This window comes from Chrysoperla carnea, chromosome 1, assembly GCF_905475395.1.
Source record: "Chrysoperla carnea chromosome 1, inChrCarn1.1, whole genome shotgun sequence".
NCBI lineage: Eukaryota > Metazoa > Arthropoda > Insecta > Neuroptera > Chrysopidae > Chrysoperla > Chrysoperla carnea.
Window position 1 is genome coordinate 73450453 of NC_058337.1, and position 21341 is coordinate 73471793.

Below are 21341 nucleotides of genomic sequence, written 5' to 3' on the forward strand. Positions count from 1 at the left end.
ACTATTATAACGATAATCCCAACTTCGCTATAATAATAAACCACATGACACATTAAACTAGTTTTTATGGTTTCAAAAATTTCTTTGTTTATAATCTCTGAAAAGCAGTGAGCTGCTATTATTTCATTTTTCTGAATATTATAAACTGCGGTTATTTAATTTTTTATTTTCGATGTTGCTTGTTTCAACGGAAATATTTCCCTATACCAACCACAAGTTTTTAATGTAGTTGTACATTTATGATTTTATTTATTATAACAAAAATTTTCTTTCGTATAAGTACTCACCAAGTTTCCGTAATACAAACTGTCCCCACAACAAAAATAATATTCAACTAACGTAAGCTTCATATAATCAGAACTATATTTGCTAAGAACTTTCATCTATTTTATTTTAACTCTTACCTACGATGTTTGGTAAACTTGCCAATTTGTTTTTTCGATATTGAATTTTACTCGGCAATTTTATTACACGATCATGATTTCGTCTAGATAGGTTGTGCAATTCACACAAAATTTCCCATTTGCCACAATAGATCAATATTTTGTTTTATAAATACGTATTTTGCCTACAATGTAGTCGTCATCAATACGAATAAAAAAGATATTACTCGTCGCTTATTTGACATTCGAAGTGAAAGAATAAGAACTGTCATGAAGGATTCACAAATTCAAAAGGCCTTACAAATATTTGGATATTTGAGTATGATAATCCGAAATTCAAATTCGAGTAGGAACAGTTGATATCACAAGTAACTTTTATTGTTTAACTAAGTATTAAGATCTACCGACGCTATAAGTGATGTACTGTATGTTGAAGAACGAAATATTATTCAAGAGCATCATCAAAATTGAAAAAAGACAGTTAGTAATAGTAACTTGAAGCTTTCTAGTATTCCAACATGTTACGAAGTAAAAGTAAGCCTTCCGATTAAAAGCAATTTTTTTTTACTATGGAGCAAGGAAAAATGCAAGGATAGACAAAAACTCAAAAGAGAATGTTACAATCTCTTTTAACACACTATTAGTTTTGATCAAACTTTGAAAAGTATACTAATAATGAGTAATCAAGCTCGAATTTCAGCCACACCTATCAGTCTATAAAAAAAGCAGCCAATTTCTTCATTTCTTCTCTTTATTCAATCAGCTTTACCTACCCATTTTTAAACCCATGGTGGGATAGACAAGGAATTGCCAAACAACTGTTACAGCGGTGACTAATAAGCGCATTGGTTTGATGTTTGTAGAGGGAAATTTAAAACTCCCTTTTTGCGCTAGTGAAAACCTTCACAAGCACAGTCGGATTAAGCGCTTTGTTAGTTATTATTTGCAAGCCGGTAACATTCCAGTTTAAAGCAATAGTAGACATATTTGTCTCTCCGCGTTTTCGTTGCTCGAAAGGGTCTACACAGGAAAGGATGCCTGTTATTTTAAGCTTTTCTTGACGTTTACTTACCTTAATATTTGAATAATACGTCAAGCAAATACACACTATAAAATTTCAGAGGTCATCCGAATATATTTTTATTATTGTATTCACACATATCTCTGGGTAGCTCAGAAGAAGATTGTTAGACGTTTTAAAAAAAGAAACGTCCACTCTGTATGTATCAAAACATAAGCATCTCAACATAACCAGTAATCATATTTCATTGACAAAGACAGATTATGATTGTGGCGATAAAAAGTATACGGGAGAAAAAAATATAATTTTAACCATTGTACTAAGATACATATCGTACATACCTTCAACAAGATATACATACGGACGAGGCTATATGGTTGTGATTTTCCTATACCTATGCATACGTAGCCTAGCTAGTTTGTAAAAGCATTATCGTGTTCAAAAATACAAGAAAAAATCATAATATTTCTTTAGTCTAATAACAACAACTGCGATAACGTTGTTATTGTAAAAAGTATTTTATTGTTGACTTCGAAAAAAATGTATTATTATTTTTAAATCTCTACAATCCGTATACATGAACAGTTTATTTAAACACAGTTTTAACTAAATTAATGTTATATCGGTTATAAGAGCGAAAAAAACGATAATGTCAGGTGTGCCATTTCAATATTGAAATGATACGGGTACCTCTTCATGAAGAAAGACACTTCATAAGTTTAAATTCAAAAATAATTTCAGAAAAGTGAAGTTTTAAAGCTTTTGAAGAGATTTAATTTAAATGTATATGGCGAGGGTATAATATATTATTTAGAGTTGCATTTTATAATTAATTTTTCTTAAATGCTTAAGGATCATTAAGTTTTTCCATAAATTTCCTAATTCTTTATAATACCGGTTAACTGGAATTGGGTTGAGTTCAGGTAGCAAAATTTATATGGATATTATTTGACTGCAATACCACCTTTAATAAATCGGTCAAGTTCTTCACAGACTACGAATTTTGATCCAAAAAGTATAAAATCAGGTTAATTTAATGATTGAATGTAAAGTTTCTGAGATATCGCAATATTTGAATCGATTATAGTCCGTATCTCAAAAACTATTCGACCAGCCGTCAAATGCACCCGATTTTTGTACTTTTTGAGTCAAAATTACCTTATATCCTGAGTTTTATCAAAATTGGAGATACAAAAAATTTGAAAAAATCGAGAAAAATGCAAAAAAATTTTTTTTTTGGAATTTGATGGAACTCGATGGATGGGGCAATTTTGATCCAAAAAGTATAAAAATCAGATTAATTTTATGATTGAATGCAGAGTTATAACAGACAGACGCGCAAGAGAGAGGGAGAGACGTTTTTCAACTGATGACGGATGATCTTTTAAATGAATATAAAGTAATAAATAATGCCCCTACATTGCAATATAATATCAAAACTTGATGAAGTTGATCAAATTCGTTATAAAAGGCTACGAAACTTATGTGTGTATTGTTTTAGAAGTTAAGAAATAATTTCATTAATATAAAAAGTAAAGGGCATTTGAAAATACACTCAACCAGATTATTGACCAATTATTTTATTCAATACCAAGTCTTTATTTTAATAATTTCCAATTATAGGTACCAATAACCACAAACTAATAAATTAAAATTTAACTGAGGTTATGAAAATTTATGTAAATTCATAACATTCATCCATGAAATTATTTATATCAAAAATACATATTGTTCCAAGAGAGAGGATCCATTCAGCAAATTGACATTTCTTTTTTATTAAATCGACAAAAGTTTTGAATTAGGTTCTTGAAAGGCTGGGACATTTGATAGGTCTCTCCGCGTTCAAATATAGTACATTGGATATGGCCTGAATGAAAGATTCATACGAGTTGACTTGCTACAGAATTTTAATATCTGTCAGAAATATCGACCTCTTTTCAAGAAAACTCGACTTCATGAGCCCAATTAGAAGAAAGATAGATATTTTTCTCCAAAATTAAAATGATTATGAGAAGTTCTTTTCGACATGACTGCATCGTGGAAAATGGTCAGACAGCAGCAATTGATCTATTTGATACTTTTGTTACAAATTGTTGGCAAACTAATTATAATTAATTAATTAGTAATAAATTATGCAACAAAAATGTAAAATATCAAACTTTAAATCTGTCTGTGACGGTACATACCCAAATTAAAAAGTTTACTCTGTCGGTGACTGTACTTTATTTTTTTCAACTTTGTTATTTATTTTTTTGCAACTGTTAGTTCTAAAAATTGTCACCAGTCACCCGAACAGAGCTCAATGCAATTTGATTTAAAATCACTCTCTTTAAATTTTAAGCGTCATAAGGAAAACATCTTGGAATAATTAATTTAAATTATTTATTCCAAGATGGATACTCTTTTTTTTTAACACACCTTTAGTGTGTGGCAATAATTAAATTATTTAATTTTTATAATTTATTTAATTAATTCTTATCAAGAATTTATATTTTTGAATACGACAGTTTAAACATATATTTTTGTTAAATGTCGTTTATTGAAAACACACAATTATACAGAGTGTAAAAGGGACATTCTGTAATAATTTAAAAATTGTGTAACTTTATATTATTTTCCTTTGTATGTTTTTTGTGGCGTTTAGAATTTTATTTGTGAGCACAATTCCTTATAAAATGTAATTTTATGGAATTGTATTCACTGTGATCACAAATTACATACAGGTAACATTTTATTATATATTTAGATATGTTAATTTTTGTTCTAAATTTATATCGAAAGATTTTTTTTCAAAAACTTTGTATTTTGGCTTTAAATTCAACATGTGAAATTTCATGTAAGTTTCAAGTTCAATTACGTTATGTAAAACATTTTATATTTTTTTGAATTAATGAAATAAACAAACTTTATATTTTTTTTATTTTAAACGTAGACTTTTTTATTTGTATTGTTAATACTTTCTGGGGGGTAATCGCCTTCGGCGTTATCTTTGGGCCTAGCACGCAGTTTGATCTGTTTCGGTTTTATTTTCAGACCGGGATGTTTCCCTTTAGTGACACTGTTTAATATTCCTTATTTTGATTTGGTAAATATTAATCCGAGTGTTCTGGGGGTTGCGAGGAATTTTGGCTGAGGCTTACTTCTTGTTCTCGACGCAAGTCGAGAAACAATTAAGTATTTAAATTTAGGCAAGAGAAAAAATTCGTTTCTTTTTTTAATTTCCTCACCAAAACATTAAATCCCGCAACACTTGGTAGTAGAGCGTTAAATGGTAACTTCGAGATCTACGTTTCCGCACCACTTGGTAGCGAGCGTATCACTTTGTTATCAGAGCTTCGAGATCTACGATTTTCGTACACTTGGTAGTGAGCGTAACACTTTTTTAGTTTTTTGCGTTATATCTGGTTACATTACTTTAAAAATGAAATCTACGTTTAATTTTCTCTAAATTTTTTTTTTTTTTGATTAGTAAAGTTTTCTTGTATGTAGTTTGTGGAATCACGTAAGTTGAATATTTTCGTATATAAATTTGAAATTTTGAAAATTAAAAAATTTTATACGTAATATTGGATATTAATTAAAATAATATCTAATATTTTTTTTTGGTATTTGTTCAAGGAATTGACATTATAAATCCAATTATATAACATTGACTAGTTTGAATTAATTAGATTTTGTTTTTGTCTTTTTACACATTTTATGTAATCTTAAAATATATTTCTATTTTGATTACTTTTATTGGTAACGTGTTTACGTTGTAAATCCAAATTTTATTTCATAGTTTTTTTTTGTATGTTTCTTTATTGGCTATTTTTTAAATTAAAAAAGAAAAACTTTTTTTTTATTTACATGAATATTTATTTTGAAACAAGTTCATATTTCATCAAAATTAATTCAAACGTTTGTAATTTTTACTTTGTTGAACTTTACTAATTTCTTTTTTTGTTTCGTTTCGTTAATTTTTTTTTGAGGAAATTGTATAAAAAAAAAAAAAAATGTCGTCGGACGACGAGGATTTTCTTGGTTTTCCAAAGCCTGTTAAAAACGAACAAGCCAACAACAAAAGAATACAAACGGATTTTAATATGCTCGACAAAGATGTTCAAGTATCAGTTCAACAAAAGGATGAGACAATACAATGTTTAATAGATCCGGTACCATCAACGTCGTGTGAAACTATGCAAGCAACAAAATATATTCATGTGGATCATTTAACACACATTATTTCATCACTAAATACCAAGATAAGTAAAGAGAAATCTCAAGATTTTAAATTTAGATTTGAATCTCTTACAAATAACATTAAAATTTTAGATTTATTTGATACAGGTTCAATTATTAATTTTATTATTGAAACCAATAGTGTTGTTTCATTAAGTTTAGTTGATGAAAATTCTCTTATTAAATTTTTAATTACAAAATGTAATTCAAATACAAAACACTTTTGGTCAAAGCAAATTTCAAATAATAAAACTTGGACTTATATTTCAAACATTTTATTATCTGAGTATATATCTCCTGCACAATTGCAAATTGCAATTGATAGATACATTAGAAGAAGACAACTTCCAAATGAAAAGTTTTCTGATTTTGTAACTGATATTTTGAAATACTCGCAAATACTAATGCCTAAAGAGGATATTAAAATAGTTATACAAATTATATTTGCCCATGTTAATCAGAAAACCTTTAATTTGATTAAATTGCTTCCAATTCCTGAAACTTTAGTTTCCTTAAATTCTTTTGTAAGAAATTTACAAGAAATAATAGCAAGAGAAAATGCATTTAATAAATTTAACTTGTATCAAAATAGAAGACAAAATAGTGTTAATGATCAAAATTCTAGTTTAGTTAATATTGAACAAAATGTTCAAAATGTTCAAAATGTTAAGGATCTTAAGCCTGAAACTACAGGGCAAAATGATAAAAAAGCTTCTGTTCAGATAGCTAAATCAAATTTAAATAAAAGTAAATCTATATTTTGTGTTTATTGTAAACGATCAGGACACAAAATTCAACAATGTATAAAATTAGCCAATAGAGACACATCAAGTTCAAAAAACTTGAACCATGCCACACACTAGGTTCTTCAAAAAATGCATCTTCGATGCCCTTAATTTATGTTTCTGTGAACAATATTAAAATATTATCTCTTTTAGATTCGGGATCAACTATAAATGTGATTTCTAGAAAAATGTTTAGTAAATTAAAAATTAAGAAAGTTATTTATGAAGATGAAAAAATTACTGTTACATTACCGGGATCAAATTATGTAACTATGAAGAAGAAGGTTACGTTACACGTCAAGATTAGTAATTTCAGCTGGAATTTAGAATTTTACTTAATGGAAAAATCCATTTTTGATATGATTATTGGAGCACCGTCTCTCAACAAATGTGGTATGATTTTAGATATTAGTAATAACAAAGTATTTTTTAATTCATTTAGAAATATTGAAATTCCTTTTGAAAAAAATTGCACACAATTTTTCGTTAATATTATTTGTGAATTACCACTAAATTTGTCAGAAAAGGATAAAGAATTTATGGATTCATTATATAAAAAGTATAAGTCAGTATTTTCTGAAATTCCTGGGAGAGCAAAAAATTATGAATATCATATTAAACTTAAAGATGATACACCAGTTTATAAAACTGCATATTTTTTACCAAAAGATAAATCTTTACTCTTAAAGCAACATTTGGATGAGCTTTTGAAATTAAATATTATAGTTCCTAGCCAGTCTAGTTATGCATCTCCTGTGTTTTTTGTTAAAAAACAGGATGGTTTTCGCATGGTAGCTGACTATAGGTTCGTTAATAAAAAAATTGTGTTTGATCCGATTTCAAATGTATCGATCAATCACGTATTTTCTAGTCTAGGAGGCGCAAAAGTGTTTTCTACCTTGGATATGTCAAAGAGCTACTACCAGTGTAGCTTGAGTAAAGAGAGCAGAGATATTACTGCTATTAATACGCAATGGGGACAATTTTCTTTTGTTTGTTGTCCGTTTGGACTTAATATTAGTTCTCAATGCTTATATCGTTTTCTAATTAAAGAATTTAACGATTTGTTGAATGTGTGTATCTTAATTTATTACGATGATATTATAGTTTTTTCAAGCTCTATTGATGATCATAAAATTCATTTAAACCAGGTATTAAGTAGATTTAAAAAACTTAATTTAACTTTAAATCCAAATAAAAATAAATTTTTTATGGCACGTCTAAAAATTCTTGGCCATATTATATCATCAGAAGGTAGACGTCCTAATCCTGACAAAATTAGTGCTATTTGTGACATGCCAATTCCAAAAAATATAAAAGAAATACAAAAATTTATCGGAATGGTAGCGTTTTTTGCTCGCTATATTGAGCATTTTAGTTCTATTGTTGCACCTTTGAATGAATTAAAAAAGAAAAATGTTCAATTTAAAATAACTGATGTACATGTCGAGGCTATTTCTAAATTAAAAAAAGCTTTAACGTCTGCACCAATTTTGAAATTTCCTATTTTTGACGATAAATATCCCTTTGTTGTGAGAACGGATGCGTCATCTGTTGGCCTAGGAGCCGTTTTATTGCAAAATATTAATGGGAATTTACACCCAATTGAATATTGTTCTAGAAAATTAAATCCCGCTGAAATGAGATATTCCGCTTATGAGTTAGAGCTTTTAGCTGTAATTTTTTCATTAAATACTTTTAGTGACTACCTTGTCGATAGACATTTTTTCTTAGAAACCGATAACAATGCTTTAGTGTATCTTTTTAATTCACCACAAAAATTTAACAAACTTTCGAGATGGATTTTGACACTGTCAAAATTCAATTTTACACCGAAACATATTAAGGGCATAGATAATACTGCAGCAGATTGTTTATCTAGATTGTTTTCGAATGGTAATTTCTCTACAAATAATTTTTTATTAAAAAATGATAATGGTAGTAATTATTCGGGTGAAGATCCATCTTTAGTTGACAATAATAATTTGGTCAAGGATGAATCTTTACAAAACGACCCGGTTTTTCTATTAAATACTTTAGTTACTGAACCTCAGGGTTTTCTTTCAATTAAGCTTGCACAAGAGAATTGTAATCAGTGTAAATTCATAATGGATCAATTAAAAAATGGCCATAATGTTAATAACTTTTCACTTAAAGACGGTCTTTTGCTGCGCGAAGTTGGACGAAATAAATTGAAACGAATAGTTCTACCAGATTCAATGCTTGAATATGTCATTAAATATTATCATAATTCTTTATATGGTCAGCATGGTGCTGTAACTAAAACTTATAGAGAAATTGCCAAAAGATTTTATCATAATTTATTATATAAAAAAGTTGTAGAATTTGTTAAAAATTGTACAGTTTGTCAACAATTTAAACCTTATAATAAAAATACCAATGTGCACACAAAGTCAACGGTTCCCACTGGTATTTGGGATAAGCTTTACATAGACTTTATCGGTCCTTTAATTCCATCTTTGGATGGTGGAATGAAATATATTTTAGTTATTCTTGATTCATTTAGTAAATTTGCTATTACATACTCTACACGTAGGGCAACGGCGGAAGTCGTTATTAAATTTCTTCATAAAACTTTTATGCAATTTGGTTACCCTGCATGTGTTGTTAGTGATAATGCCAAATGTTTTGTGGCCCAAAAATACAAAAATTTTTTATTCAATCATGGTGTTAGAGCAGCTTATATTTCAAGCTATCACGCATGTGCTAATATGTCAGAGAGATTAAATAGAAATTTAAAAATTAATATGGCGTGTATTATAAAACAATATGCCTTGGAGCATAAAGCTTGGACTAAAGTTTTACCATATTTTACTTTTCAATATAACAATAGTTATCATACTTCTATTGGAACTTCTCCAGTCGAAATTTTTTTTAAACGACGTTTAAATAACACCTTGGATTTAGGGCTAGAAACTTATAATTATTTTACGGCAGATAAACCACCAACACATGAAGAGGTTAAACAAGCATTAGTTAAAATGAATCAAATTATAAATAAACGTAAAGGTAATACTGTAGATGTTAAATACAGGGTGGATCAGATAGTCTGTGTGAAGCTTCCTAAGTATCGTGCGACCTTTGATACTGACAGTAAATTTCAACCTAGATATTCAGGTCCAAAAAGAATTTTACGTTTTACTGGACCAGTGTCGGTCGAGCTTTTTGACGAGAATGATAATACTTTATCTCGTGTGCATGTTAGTCATCTGAAGCCCTATCAACCACAAATAGTGCAAAATTAATTTTTTTTTTTCTTCTCTCTCCGCTTTATTCTCTTTTCTTTATTCTTCGAATTTTTTTAGGGCGGGGGAGTGTTACAAATTGTTGGCAAACTAATTATAATTAATTAATTAGTAATAAATTATGCAACAAAAATGTAAAATATCAAACTTTAAATCTGTCTGTGACGGTACATACCCAAATTAAAAAGTTTACTCTGTCGGTGACTGTACTTTATTTTTTTCAACTTTGTTATTTATTTTTTTGCAACTGTTAGTTCTAAAAATTGTCACCAGTCACCCGAACAGAGCTCAATGCAATTTGATTTAAAATCACTCTCTTTAAATTTTAAGCGTCATAAGGAAAACATCTTGGAATAATTAATTTAAATTATTTATTCCAAGATGGATACTCTTTTTTTTTAACACACCTTTAGTGTGTGGCAATAATTAAATTATTTAATTTTTATAATTTATTTAATTAATTCTTATCAAGAATTTATATTTTTGAATACGACAGTTTAAACATATATTTTTGTTAAATGTCGTTTATTGAAAACACACAATTATACAGAGTGTAAAAGGGACATTCTGTAATAATTTAAAAATTGTGTAACTTTATATTATTTTCCTTTGTATGTTTTTTGTGGCGTTTAGAATTTTATTTGTGAGCACAATTCCTTATAAAATGTAATTTTATGGAATTGTATTCACTGTGATCACAAATTACATACAGGTAACATTTTATTATATATTTAGATATGTTAATTTTTGTTCTAAATTTATATCGAAAGATTTTTTTTCAAAAACTTTGTATTTTGGCTTTAAATTCAACATGTGAAATTTCATGTAAGTTTCAAGTTCAATTACGTTATGTAAAACATTTTATATTTTTTTGAATTAATGAAATAAACAAACTTTATATTTTTTTTATTTTAAACGTAGACTTTTTTATTTGTATTGTTAATACTTTCTGGGGGGTAATCGCCTTCGGCGTTATCTTTGGGCCTAGCACGCAGTTTGATCTGTTTCGGTTTTATTTTCAGACCGGGATGTTTCCCTTTAGTGACACTGTTTAATATTCCTTATTTTGATTTGGTAAATATTAATCCGAGTGTTCTGGGGGTTGCGAGGAATTTTGGCTGAGGCTTACTTCTTGTTCTCGACGCAAGTCGAGAAACAATTAAGTATTTAAATTTAGGCAAGAGAAAAAATTCGTTTCTTTTTTTAATTTCCTCACCAAAACATTAATTCCCGCAACACTTTGAAAATAATTTCGTCAACCTAAGCTCATAAAATTCTTCACGATGCAGCCGTGTCAAAAGAATTTTCAAGGAATTCTCAATTTTGGAAGATTATATCACTTCCCCAAATTAGATAAATTAGAGTTGCGTGATTGAGTCTAGCAAAACGGCAGATAGAACAATATCTTTGACTAGTATCGAATTCGCGGCGCATTTCAATAGTATTAACAGTTTTACAATATATAATAACTACTATACGAACCACAACAAAAGCACCACACATCCATGGTAAAGAGGCTCTTCATTGGTTATTTTATCTACTATCAGGTCAGTAGTATATTTATTATGTATACATAGATTACATTATAACTATCTGTTGTAATTATTACAATCTGTATTTAGTTCAAAAACACACACTTTGCATAAGCAGCAAGCTGGCTCGTATAGTACAGACGCTTAGCCTTTGAACAAAAACAATCTTAATGTTTAGGATTTTACGTTTTCATCATAAACGCATTGCAAATGAAAAAAAGACTCCTCAAGTGTCAGAAGAAGAAACTTTTATTTCTTATTGTTTTTTTGTGTTCCTTTCCTTTTTCATTCCTCTCTGCTATGACTGGTTTGTTTCTTCTAACCGCCACTTTAATTTTGATTTAGCTCTTCCGTATCGCTCGATTTTAAAACTAAATACAACATTTTCATGTTGCGAGGACATTTTCCTAGAATGTGAAACGTTTTTTCATAAATCAGGTAGATTGAACTATCATCCAGATCCAGAAGCTTACGTATGTTGTATTGCCAGGTGATCTTAGTGACAACGCAGCTCGTATTTGGCTAACTTCCCTGTAGCTAGCCTATCTTTAAGTAATTCCCAGATACAATCCCATCGTTTTGTAACCATTTATTAAGGAAATATCAGAAGAAAACCAAGATCGGATCATTTCGTTTAACTTTACTTCAATTTTACGAATCGATAGAATAATATATTTTCTCTGTTAATTTCCCTTCAGAAGCTAGCCTATAATACGTATTATAGCATAATACACACGTACATGTGTGATGGCCGTGGTTATTATAAACTTGGCCTTAATTTAATGTACGGTCACACACAATAAAACACATAATATTATAAATAATTGCGTTGGTTAATTTACGAGGGATGGATACAAAAACTGTTGCAGATATAAAATAAAAAATACTTTTATATATGCGTTTGTGAAGGTAGTAGTGGTTTGGGAGAAGTAATAAATCATCTTTATGACAAATATTCTTAGATTTATACGAAAAAATATTTATTAGGTAGATGATTTATTTGAGGTTATTTAAAAATACTTTCATAAAATTGTAAGCTATTACGTAAAAACATTTACAATGACTTTTCCCTACAAATAATCGAAAAAAGATTATGTTTTATGTTGTACAGTCCATATTAAAAATTACAAATTTTAAATTTTTTTGGATATGATTTACTGCATCTGTCATTAAAAAGATAATCTGAACACAACGATAAAAAATTAGTAATTGATGAATGCATTTTTATACAATTTTCGATCCGATGCATCATGAGGCCAATAATAGGAAAAATGGTATATTGTATCCTTTATCAAATTTCATAATTTACATACACTATAAAAAGAACGCAAATTACTGTTGATATTTTGTAACACTTACTATACAAGGCGTTCTGTTATTAACTGCAGATCGTGGGCCTACAGAATTAGCTCATAAACACGAAGGAAAAACTTATTTTCCAATTTTGGATCTGAGAGCTAATTTGGGCGCTACAGGTATGACAAAAATTGATAAATTGGTAAATTCACTGACTATCATTCGATAACCAGCAGCCAATGATAATCTGTAGATATTAGTAAATTTCATTAAATAATATTCAACTAAAGAAGGGATATAAACTGATTCCAATTGGATTATATTATTTTGAAAAAAAACATTTAAAAAAACTAAACATTACATTATTAGTAAAAAACAAATTACGTCACAAAAGGGGTGTTTTTAATTTAACATAAACAAACAAAATACGTCTTTTGTGACGTAATTTGTTTTTTTACTTATTGTATTTTAAGTTTTAATAATTTTGTTCGTTTACGATAAATTAAAAACACCCCTTTTGTGACGTAATTTGTTTTTTTACTAATAATGTAATGTTTTCTTGCAAAAATATAATAAAAACGAAAAAAGTAGGATTTGACCAAGCCAATGGAATAATTTAGTAGTTTTTTTAGTAGTTTTTTTTTTTTTTTTTTAAATAATATAATCCAATTGAAATCAGTTCATATCTTCTTTAGTTGATTATTATTAAATGAAATTTACTAATATCTACTGATTATCATTGGCTGCTGGTTATCAAATGATAGTGAATTTACTAATTTATCAGTTTTTGTCATACCTGTAGCGCCCAAATTAGGGCTCAGATCCAAAATTGGTACATAACTTTTCCCTTCGCCTTCATGAGCTTATTCTGTAGGCCCACGATCCGCATTTATTAACCTGATGCGGGAATTAATGTTTTGGTGAGGTAATTAGAAAAAAAAAGAAACGTATTTTTACTCTTCCCAAATTAAATACTTAATTGTTTCTCGACTTGCGTCGAGAACAAGAAGTAAGCCTCAGCCAAAATTCCTCGCACCCCCCAGAACACTCGGATTAATATTTACGATATCCAAAAAAAAGAAAAGAAATATTAAACAGTGTCGCTAAAGGGAAACATCCCGGTCTGAAAATAAAACCGAAACAGATCAAAGTGCGTGCTAGGCCCAAAGATAACGCCGAAGGCGATTACCCCCCCAGAAAGTATTAACAATACAAAAAAAAGGTCTACGTTTAAAATACCAAAAACTATAAAGTTTATTTATTTGATTAATTCAAAAAAATAAATATAATTGTTTGAGTATACATACTTTAGAAAAATATAAATTCACAAGGCATCAGCCTTGTTTTTACACTTACATGAATTTTACATGTTGAAATTAAAACCAAAATACAAAGTTTTGAAAAAAATATCTTACGATTTGAATTTAGAAAAAAAATTAACTTATATATAAAATATATAATTAAAAATAAAAGTTTCCTGTATGTAGCTTGCGATCACTGTGAATCCAGCTCCCTAATTTACATTTTTAAGGGGCTGTGCTCACATATGAGATTCGAAAAGTCACAAAAACACAGGTAGAAAAAACCAATATTAAATTACACAATTTTAAATAATTGAAGAGTGTCTATTTCACTCTTCAAACTGTGCGTCTTTCAAAGAAACGACATTTCACAAAATATTTGATAACATTGTCGTATTGCAAATAAATATAAATTCTTATTAAGAATTAAAAAAAGAAATATTAAAATTTAATAAATTTAATTATATTGCCACACACTAAAGGTGTGTTAAAAAATAAAGTGAAGGCATGATGGAATAAATAATTTAGATTAATTATTCCAACATGTTGTTGCTGTGCCAGTTCGAATTTCAAAGAGGTAGTTCTTAAACATGAATCTAGTTAGCTGCGTTTTTTGTGTACCGACTGGTGGCAATAAAAAGAACTAAAGTTGAAAAACAATAAGGTACAGTCGCAGACAGAGTAAACTTTTCAATACAATATGTACCGTCACAGACAGATTTAAAGTTTGATATTTTACATTATTGTTGCATACTTTATTACTAATTAATTAATTATAATTAGTTTGCCAACAATTTGTAACACTCCCCCGCCCTAAAAAAATTCGAAGAATAAAGAAAAAGAGAATAAAGCGGAGAGAGGAGAGAAGAAAAAAAAAAAAATTAATTTTGCACTATTTGTGGTTGATAGGGCTTCAGGTGACTAACATGCACACGAGATAAAGTATTATCATTCTCGTCAAAAAGCTCGACCGACACTGGTCCAGTAAAACGTAAAATTCTTTTTGGACCTGAATATCTAGGTTGAAATTTACTGTCAGTATCAAAGGTCGCACGATACTTAGGAAGCTTCACACAGACTATCTGATCCACCCTGTATTTAACATCTACAGTATTACCTTTACGTTTATTTATAATTTGATTCATTTTAACTAATGCTTGTTTAACCTCTTCATGTGTTGGTGGTTTATCTGCCGTAAAATAATTATAAGTTTCTAGCCCTAAATCCAAGGTGTTATTTAAACGTCGTTTAAAAAAAATTTCGACTGGAGAAGTTCCAATAGAAGTATGGTAACTATTGTTATATTGAAAGGTAAAATATGGTAAAACTTTAGTCCAAGCTTTATGCTCCAAGGCATATTGCTTTATAATACACGCCATATTAATTTTTAAATTTCTATTTAATCTCTCTGACATATTAGCACATGCGTGATAACTTGAAATATAAGCTGCTCTAACACCATGATTGAATAAAAAATTTTTGTATTTTTGAGCCACAAAACACTTGGCATTATCACTAACAACACATGCAGGGTAACCAAATTGCATAAAGGTTTTATGAAGAAATTTAATAACCACTTCCGCTGTTGCCCTACGTGTAGAGTATGTAATAGCAAATTTACTAAATGAATCAAGAATAACTAAAATATATTTCATTCCACCATCCAAAGATGGAATTAAAGGACCGATAAAGTCTATGTAAAGTTTATCCCAAATACCAGTGGGAACCGTTGACTTTGTGTGCACATTGGTATTTTTATTATAAGGTTTAAATTGTTGACAAACTGTACAATTTTTAATAAATTCTACAACTTTTTTATATAATAAATTATGATAAAATCTCTTGGCAATTTCTCTATACGTTTTAGTTACAGCACCATGCTGACCATATAAAGAATTATGATAATATTTAATGACATATTCAAGCATTGAATCTGGTAGAACTATTCGTTTCAATTTATTCCGTCCAACTTCGCGCAGCAAAAGACCGTCTTTAAGTGAAAAGTTATTAACATTATGGCCATTTTTTAATTGATCCATTATGAATTTACACTGATTACAATTCTCTTGTGCAAGCTTAATTGAAAGAAAACCCTGAGGTTCAGTAACTAAAGTATTTAATAGAAAAACCGGGTCGTTTTGTAAAGATTCATCCTTGACCAAATTATTATTGTCAACTAAAGATGGATCTTCACCCGAATAATTACTACCATTATCATTTTTTAATAAAAAATTATTTGTAGAGAAATTACCATTCGAAAATAATCTAGATAAACAATCTGCTGCAGTATTATCTATGCCCTTAATATGTTTCGGTGTAAAATTGAATTTTGACAGTGTCAAAATCCATCTCGAAAGTTTGTTAAATTTTTGTGGTGAATTAAAAAGATACACTAAAGCATTGTTATCGGTTTCTAAGAAAAAATGTCTATCGACAAGGTAGTCACTAAAAGTATTTAATGAAAAAATTACAGCTAAAAGCTCTAACTCATAAGCGGAATATCTCATTTCAGCGGGATTTAATTTTCTAGAACAATATTCAATTGGGTGTAGATTCCCATTAATATTTTGTAATAAAACGGCTCCTAGGCCAACAGATGACGCATCCGTTCTCACAACAAAGGGATATTCATCGTCAAAAATAGGAAATTTCAAAATTGGTGCAGACGTTAAAGCTTTTTTTAATTTAGAAATAGCCTCGACATGTACATCAGTTATTTTAAATTGAACATTTTTCTTTTTTAATTCATTCAACGGTGCAACAATAGAACTAAAATGCTCAATATAGCGAGCAAAAAACGCTGCCATTCCGATAAATTTTTGCAATTCCTTTATATTTTTTGGAATTGGCATGTCACAAATAGCACTAATTTTGTCAGGATTAGGACGTCTACCTTCTGATGATATAATATGGCCAAGAATTTTTAGACGTGCCATAAAAAATTTATTTTTATTTGGATTTAAAGTTAAATTAAGTTTTTTAAATCTACTTAATACCTGGTTTAAATGAATTTTATGATCATCAATCGAGCTTGAAAAAACTATAATATCATCGTAATAAATTAAGATACACACATTCAACAAATCGTTAAATTCTTTAATTAGAAAACGATATAAGCATTGAGAACTAATATTAAGTCCAAACGGACAACAAACAAAAGAAAATTGTCCCCATTGCGTATTAATAGCAGTAATATCTCTGCTCTCTTTACTCAAGCTACACTGGTAGAAGCTCTTTGCCATATCCAAAATAGAAAACACTTTTGCGCCTCCTAGACTAGAAAATACGTGATTGATCGATACATTTGAAATCGGATCAAACACAATTTTTTTATTAACGAACCTATAGTCAGCTACCATGCGAAAACCATCCTGTTTTTTAACAAAAAACACAGGAGATGCATAACTAGACTGGCTAGGAACTATAATATTTAATTTCAAAAGCTCATCTAAATGTTGCTTTAAGAGTAAAGATTTATCTTTTGGTAAAAAATATGCAGTTTTATAAACTGGTGTATCATCTTTAAGTTTAATATGATATTCATAATTTTTTGCTCTCCCAGGAATTTCAGAAAATACTGACTTATACTTTTTATATAATGAATCCATAAATTCTTTATCCTTTTCTGACAAATTTAGCGGTAATTCACAAATAATATTAACGAAAAATTGTGTGCAATTTTTTTCAAAAGGAATTTCAATATTTCTAAATGAATTAAAAAATACTTTGTTATTACTAATATCTAAAATCATACCACATTTGTTGAGAGACGGTGCTCCAATAATCATATCAAAAATGGATTTTTCCATTAAGTAAAATTCTAAATTCCAGCTGAAATTACTAATCTTGACATGTAACGTAACCTTCTTCTTCATAGCTACATAATTTGATCCCGGTAATGTAACAGTAATTTTTTCATCTTCATAAATAACTTTCTTAATTTTTAATTTACTAAACATTTTTCTAGAAATAACATTTATAGTTGATCCCGAATCTAAAAGAGATAATATTTTAATATTGTTCACAGAAACATAAATTAAGGGCATCGAAGATGCATTTTTTGAAGAATTTAATGTGTGGCATGGTTCAAGTTTTTTGAACTTGTTGTGTCTCTATTGGCTAATTTAACACATTGTTGAATTTTGTGTCCTGTTCGTTTGCAATAAACACAAAATATAGATTTACTTTTATTTAAATTTGATTTTGCTATCTGAACAGAAGCTTTTTTATCATTTTGACCTGTAGTTTCAGGCTTAAGATCCTTAACATTTTGAACATTTTGTTCAATATTAACTAAACTAGAATTTTGATCATTAACACTATTTTGTCTTCTATTTTGATACAAGTTAAATTTATTAAATGAACTTTCTCTTGTTATTATTTCTTGTAAATTTCTTACAAAAGAATTTAAAGAAACTAAAGTTTCAGGAATTGGAAGCAATTTAATCAAATTAAAGGTTTTCTGATTAACATGGGCAAATATAATTTGTATAACTATTTTAATGTCCTCTTTAGGCATTAGTATTTGCGAGTATTTCAAAATATCAGTTACGAAATCAGAAAACTTTTCATTTGGAAGTTGTCTTCTTCTAATGTATCTATCAATTGCAATTTGCAATTGTGCAGGAGATATATACTCAGATAATAAAATATTTGAAATATAAGTCCAAGTTTTATTATTTGAAATTTGCTTTGACCAAAAGTGTTTTGTATTTGAATTACATTTTGTAATTAAAAATTTAATAAGAGAATTTTCATCAACTAAACTTAATGAAACAACACTATTAGTTTCAATAATAAAATTAATAATTGAACTTGTATCAAATAAATCTAAAATTTTAATGTTATTTGTAAGAGATTCAAATCTAAATTTAAAATCTTGAGATTTCTCTTTACTTATCTTGGTATTTAGTGATGAAATAATGTGTGTTAAATGATCTACATGAATATATTTTGCCGCTTGCGTATCATACGACGTTGATGGTACCGGATCAATTAAACATTGTATTGTCTCATCCTTTTGTTGAACTGATACTTGAACATCTTTGTCAACGACATTAAAATCCGTTTGTATTCTTTTGTTGTTGTATTTTTCGTCTTTAACAGGTTTTGGAAAACCACGAAAATCTTCGTCGTCAGACGACATTTTTCCCTTTTATTTGATTTCCTCAAAAAAAAAAAATTAACGAAACGAAAACAAAAAAAGAAATTAGTAAAGTTCAACAAAGTAAAAATTACAAACGTTTGAATTAATTTTGATGAAATATGAACTTGTTTCAAAATAAATATTCATGTAAATAAAAAAAAAATTTTTTTTTTTTTTTTTTTAAAATAGCCAATAAAGAAACATACAAAAAAAAACTATGAAATAAAATTTGGATTTACAACTTAAATAGTAGACCAATAAAGGTAATCAAAATAGCAATATATTTTAAGATTACATAAAATGTGTAAAAAAAAAACAAAAACAAAATCTAATTAATTCAAACTAGTCAATGTTATATAATTGGATTTATAATGTCAATTCCTTGAACAAATACCAAAAAAAATATTAGATATTATTTTAATAAATATCCAATATTATGTAAAAAATTATTTTTAATTTTCAAAATTTAATTTATATACGAAAATATTCAACTTACGTGATTCCACAAACTACATACAAGAAAACTTTACTAGTCAAAAAAATTTTAGAGAAAATTAAACGTAGATTCTTTAAAGTAATGTAACCAGATATAACGCAAAAAACTAAAAAAAATGTTACGCTCACTACCAAATGTACGAAAATCGTAGATCGCGGAGCTCTGCTAACAAAGTGATACGCTCGCTACCAAGTGATGCGGGAATTAATGTTTTGGTGAGGTAATTAGAAAAAAAAAGAAACGTATTTTTACTCTTCCCAAATTAAATACTTAATTGTTTCTCGACTTGCGTCGAGAACAAGAAGTAAGCCTCAGCCAAAATTCCTCGCACCCCCCAGAACACTCGGATTAATATTTACGATATCCAAAAAAAAGAAAAGAAATATTAAACAGTGTCGCTAAAGGGAAACATCCCGGTCTGAAAATAAAACCGAAACAGATCAAAGTGCGTGCTAGGCCCAAAGATAACGCCGAAGGCGATTACCCCCCCAGAAAGTATTAACAATACAAAAAAAAGGTCTACGTTTAAAATACCAAAAACTATAAAGTTTATTTATTTGATTAATTCAAAAAAATAAATATAATTGTTTGAGTATACATACTTTAGAAAAATATAAATTCACAAGGCATCAGCCTTGTTTTTACACTTACATGAATTTTACATGTTGAAATTAAAACCAAAATACAAAGTTTTGAAAAAAATATCTTACGATTTGAATTTAGAAAAAAAATTAACTTATATATAAAATATATAATTAAAAATAAAAGTTTCCTGTATGTAGCTTGCGATCACTGTGAATCCAGCTCCCTAATTTACATTTTTAAGGGGCTGTGCTCACATATGAGATTCGAAAAGTCACAAAAACACAGGTAGAAAAAACCAATATTAAATTACACAATTTTAAATAATTGAAGAGTGTCTATTTCACTCTTCAAACTGTGCGTCTTTCAAAGAAACGACATTTCACAAAATATTTGATAACATTGTCGTATTGCAAATAAATATAAATTCTTATTAAGAATTAAAAAAAGAAATATTAAAATTTAATAAATTTAATTATATTGCCACACACTAAAGGTGTGTTAAAAAATAAAGTGAAGGCATGATGGAATAAATAATTTAGATTAATTATTCCAACATGTTGTTGCTGTGCCAGTTCGAATTTCAAAGAGGTAGTTCTTAAACATGAATCTAGTTAGCTGCGTTTTTTGTGTACCGACTGGTGGCAATAAAAAGAACTAAAGTTGAAAAACAATAAGGTACAGTCGCAGACAGAGTAAACTTTTCAATACAATATGTACCGTCACAGACAGATTTAAAGTTTGATATTTTACATTATTGTTGCATACTTTATTACTAATTAATTAATTATAATTAGTTTGCCAACAATTTGTAACAAACCGAACGCCCTGTATATATAATATCTCTCAAGTTTTTTTAAATATAAATCGAAAAATTATTAAAATTTAAAGCAAAATTTACTTAGAAAAGCGTAAGTCCAAACTCGTTATCGGTACGCTTAATCGAAAAACGCCGAAGATATTTTCGTATAAATTCCATATAATAGCCTATTCACTAATTTACAAAACTTACATCATAAATTTGTTTATTTGAATGAAAGCAACTTGGTAATTTAAAATAATGATAGGTTCTATTCCTGTATACTCTCCCTTTATATTCCTATAAATTTCTCAAAAATGCCACCCGTTTTAGTAATTCTATGGCAAAATTGAAACTAACACTATCAAATAAATATTCAGCGATGGATTAACCATTAGAGAAACAAGACAACTATGTATCTCTTTACCTCCTGCATCGTTTAGTATCCCCTAAAACAAAACAAAAAGAAAATGTTTCATAGAGTGAAAATTTGGACCCTCAATGACAGTAAGT

General features: G+C 28.4%; 2 protein-coding genes across 3 annotated transcripts in view; one reads left to right on the forward strand and one right to left on the reverse strand.

Moving 5' to 3' along the window:
• Positions 1–21341, forward strand: part of LOC123291109 (complexin) — a 736149-nt gene that overhangs the window by 411382 nt on the left and 303426 nt on the right. The gene's annotated exons all lie outside the window — the stretch shown is intronic.
• The window catches only part of LOC123291107, an 827916-nt gene continuing 821236 nt past the window's right edge, over positions 14662–21341 (reverse strand). Inside the window, exon 2 of one of the 2 annotated variants that reach the window (XM_044871564.1) lies at positions 14662–15209. In XM_044871564.1, the coding sequence (XP_044727499.1) occupies positions 14687–15184 (498 nt within the window). In that variant the 5' untranslated portion in view covers positions 15185–15209 and the 3' untranslated portion in view covers positions 14662–14686. Of the gene's footprint in view, positions 15212–21341 lie in introns of both variants that reach the window. The other variant, XM_044871563.1, reaches the window with a different exon arrangement.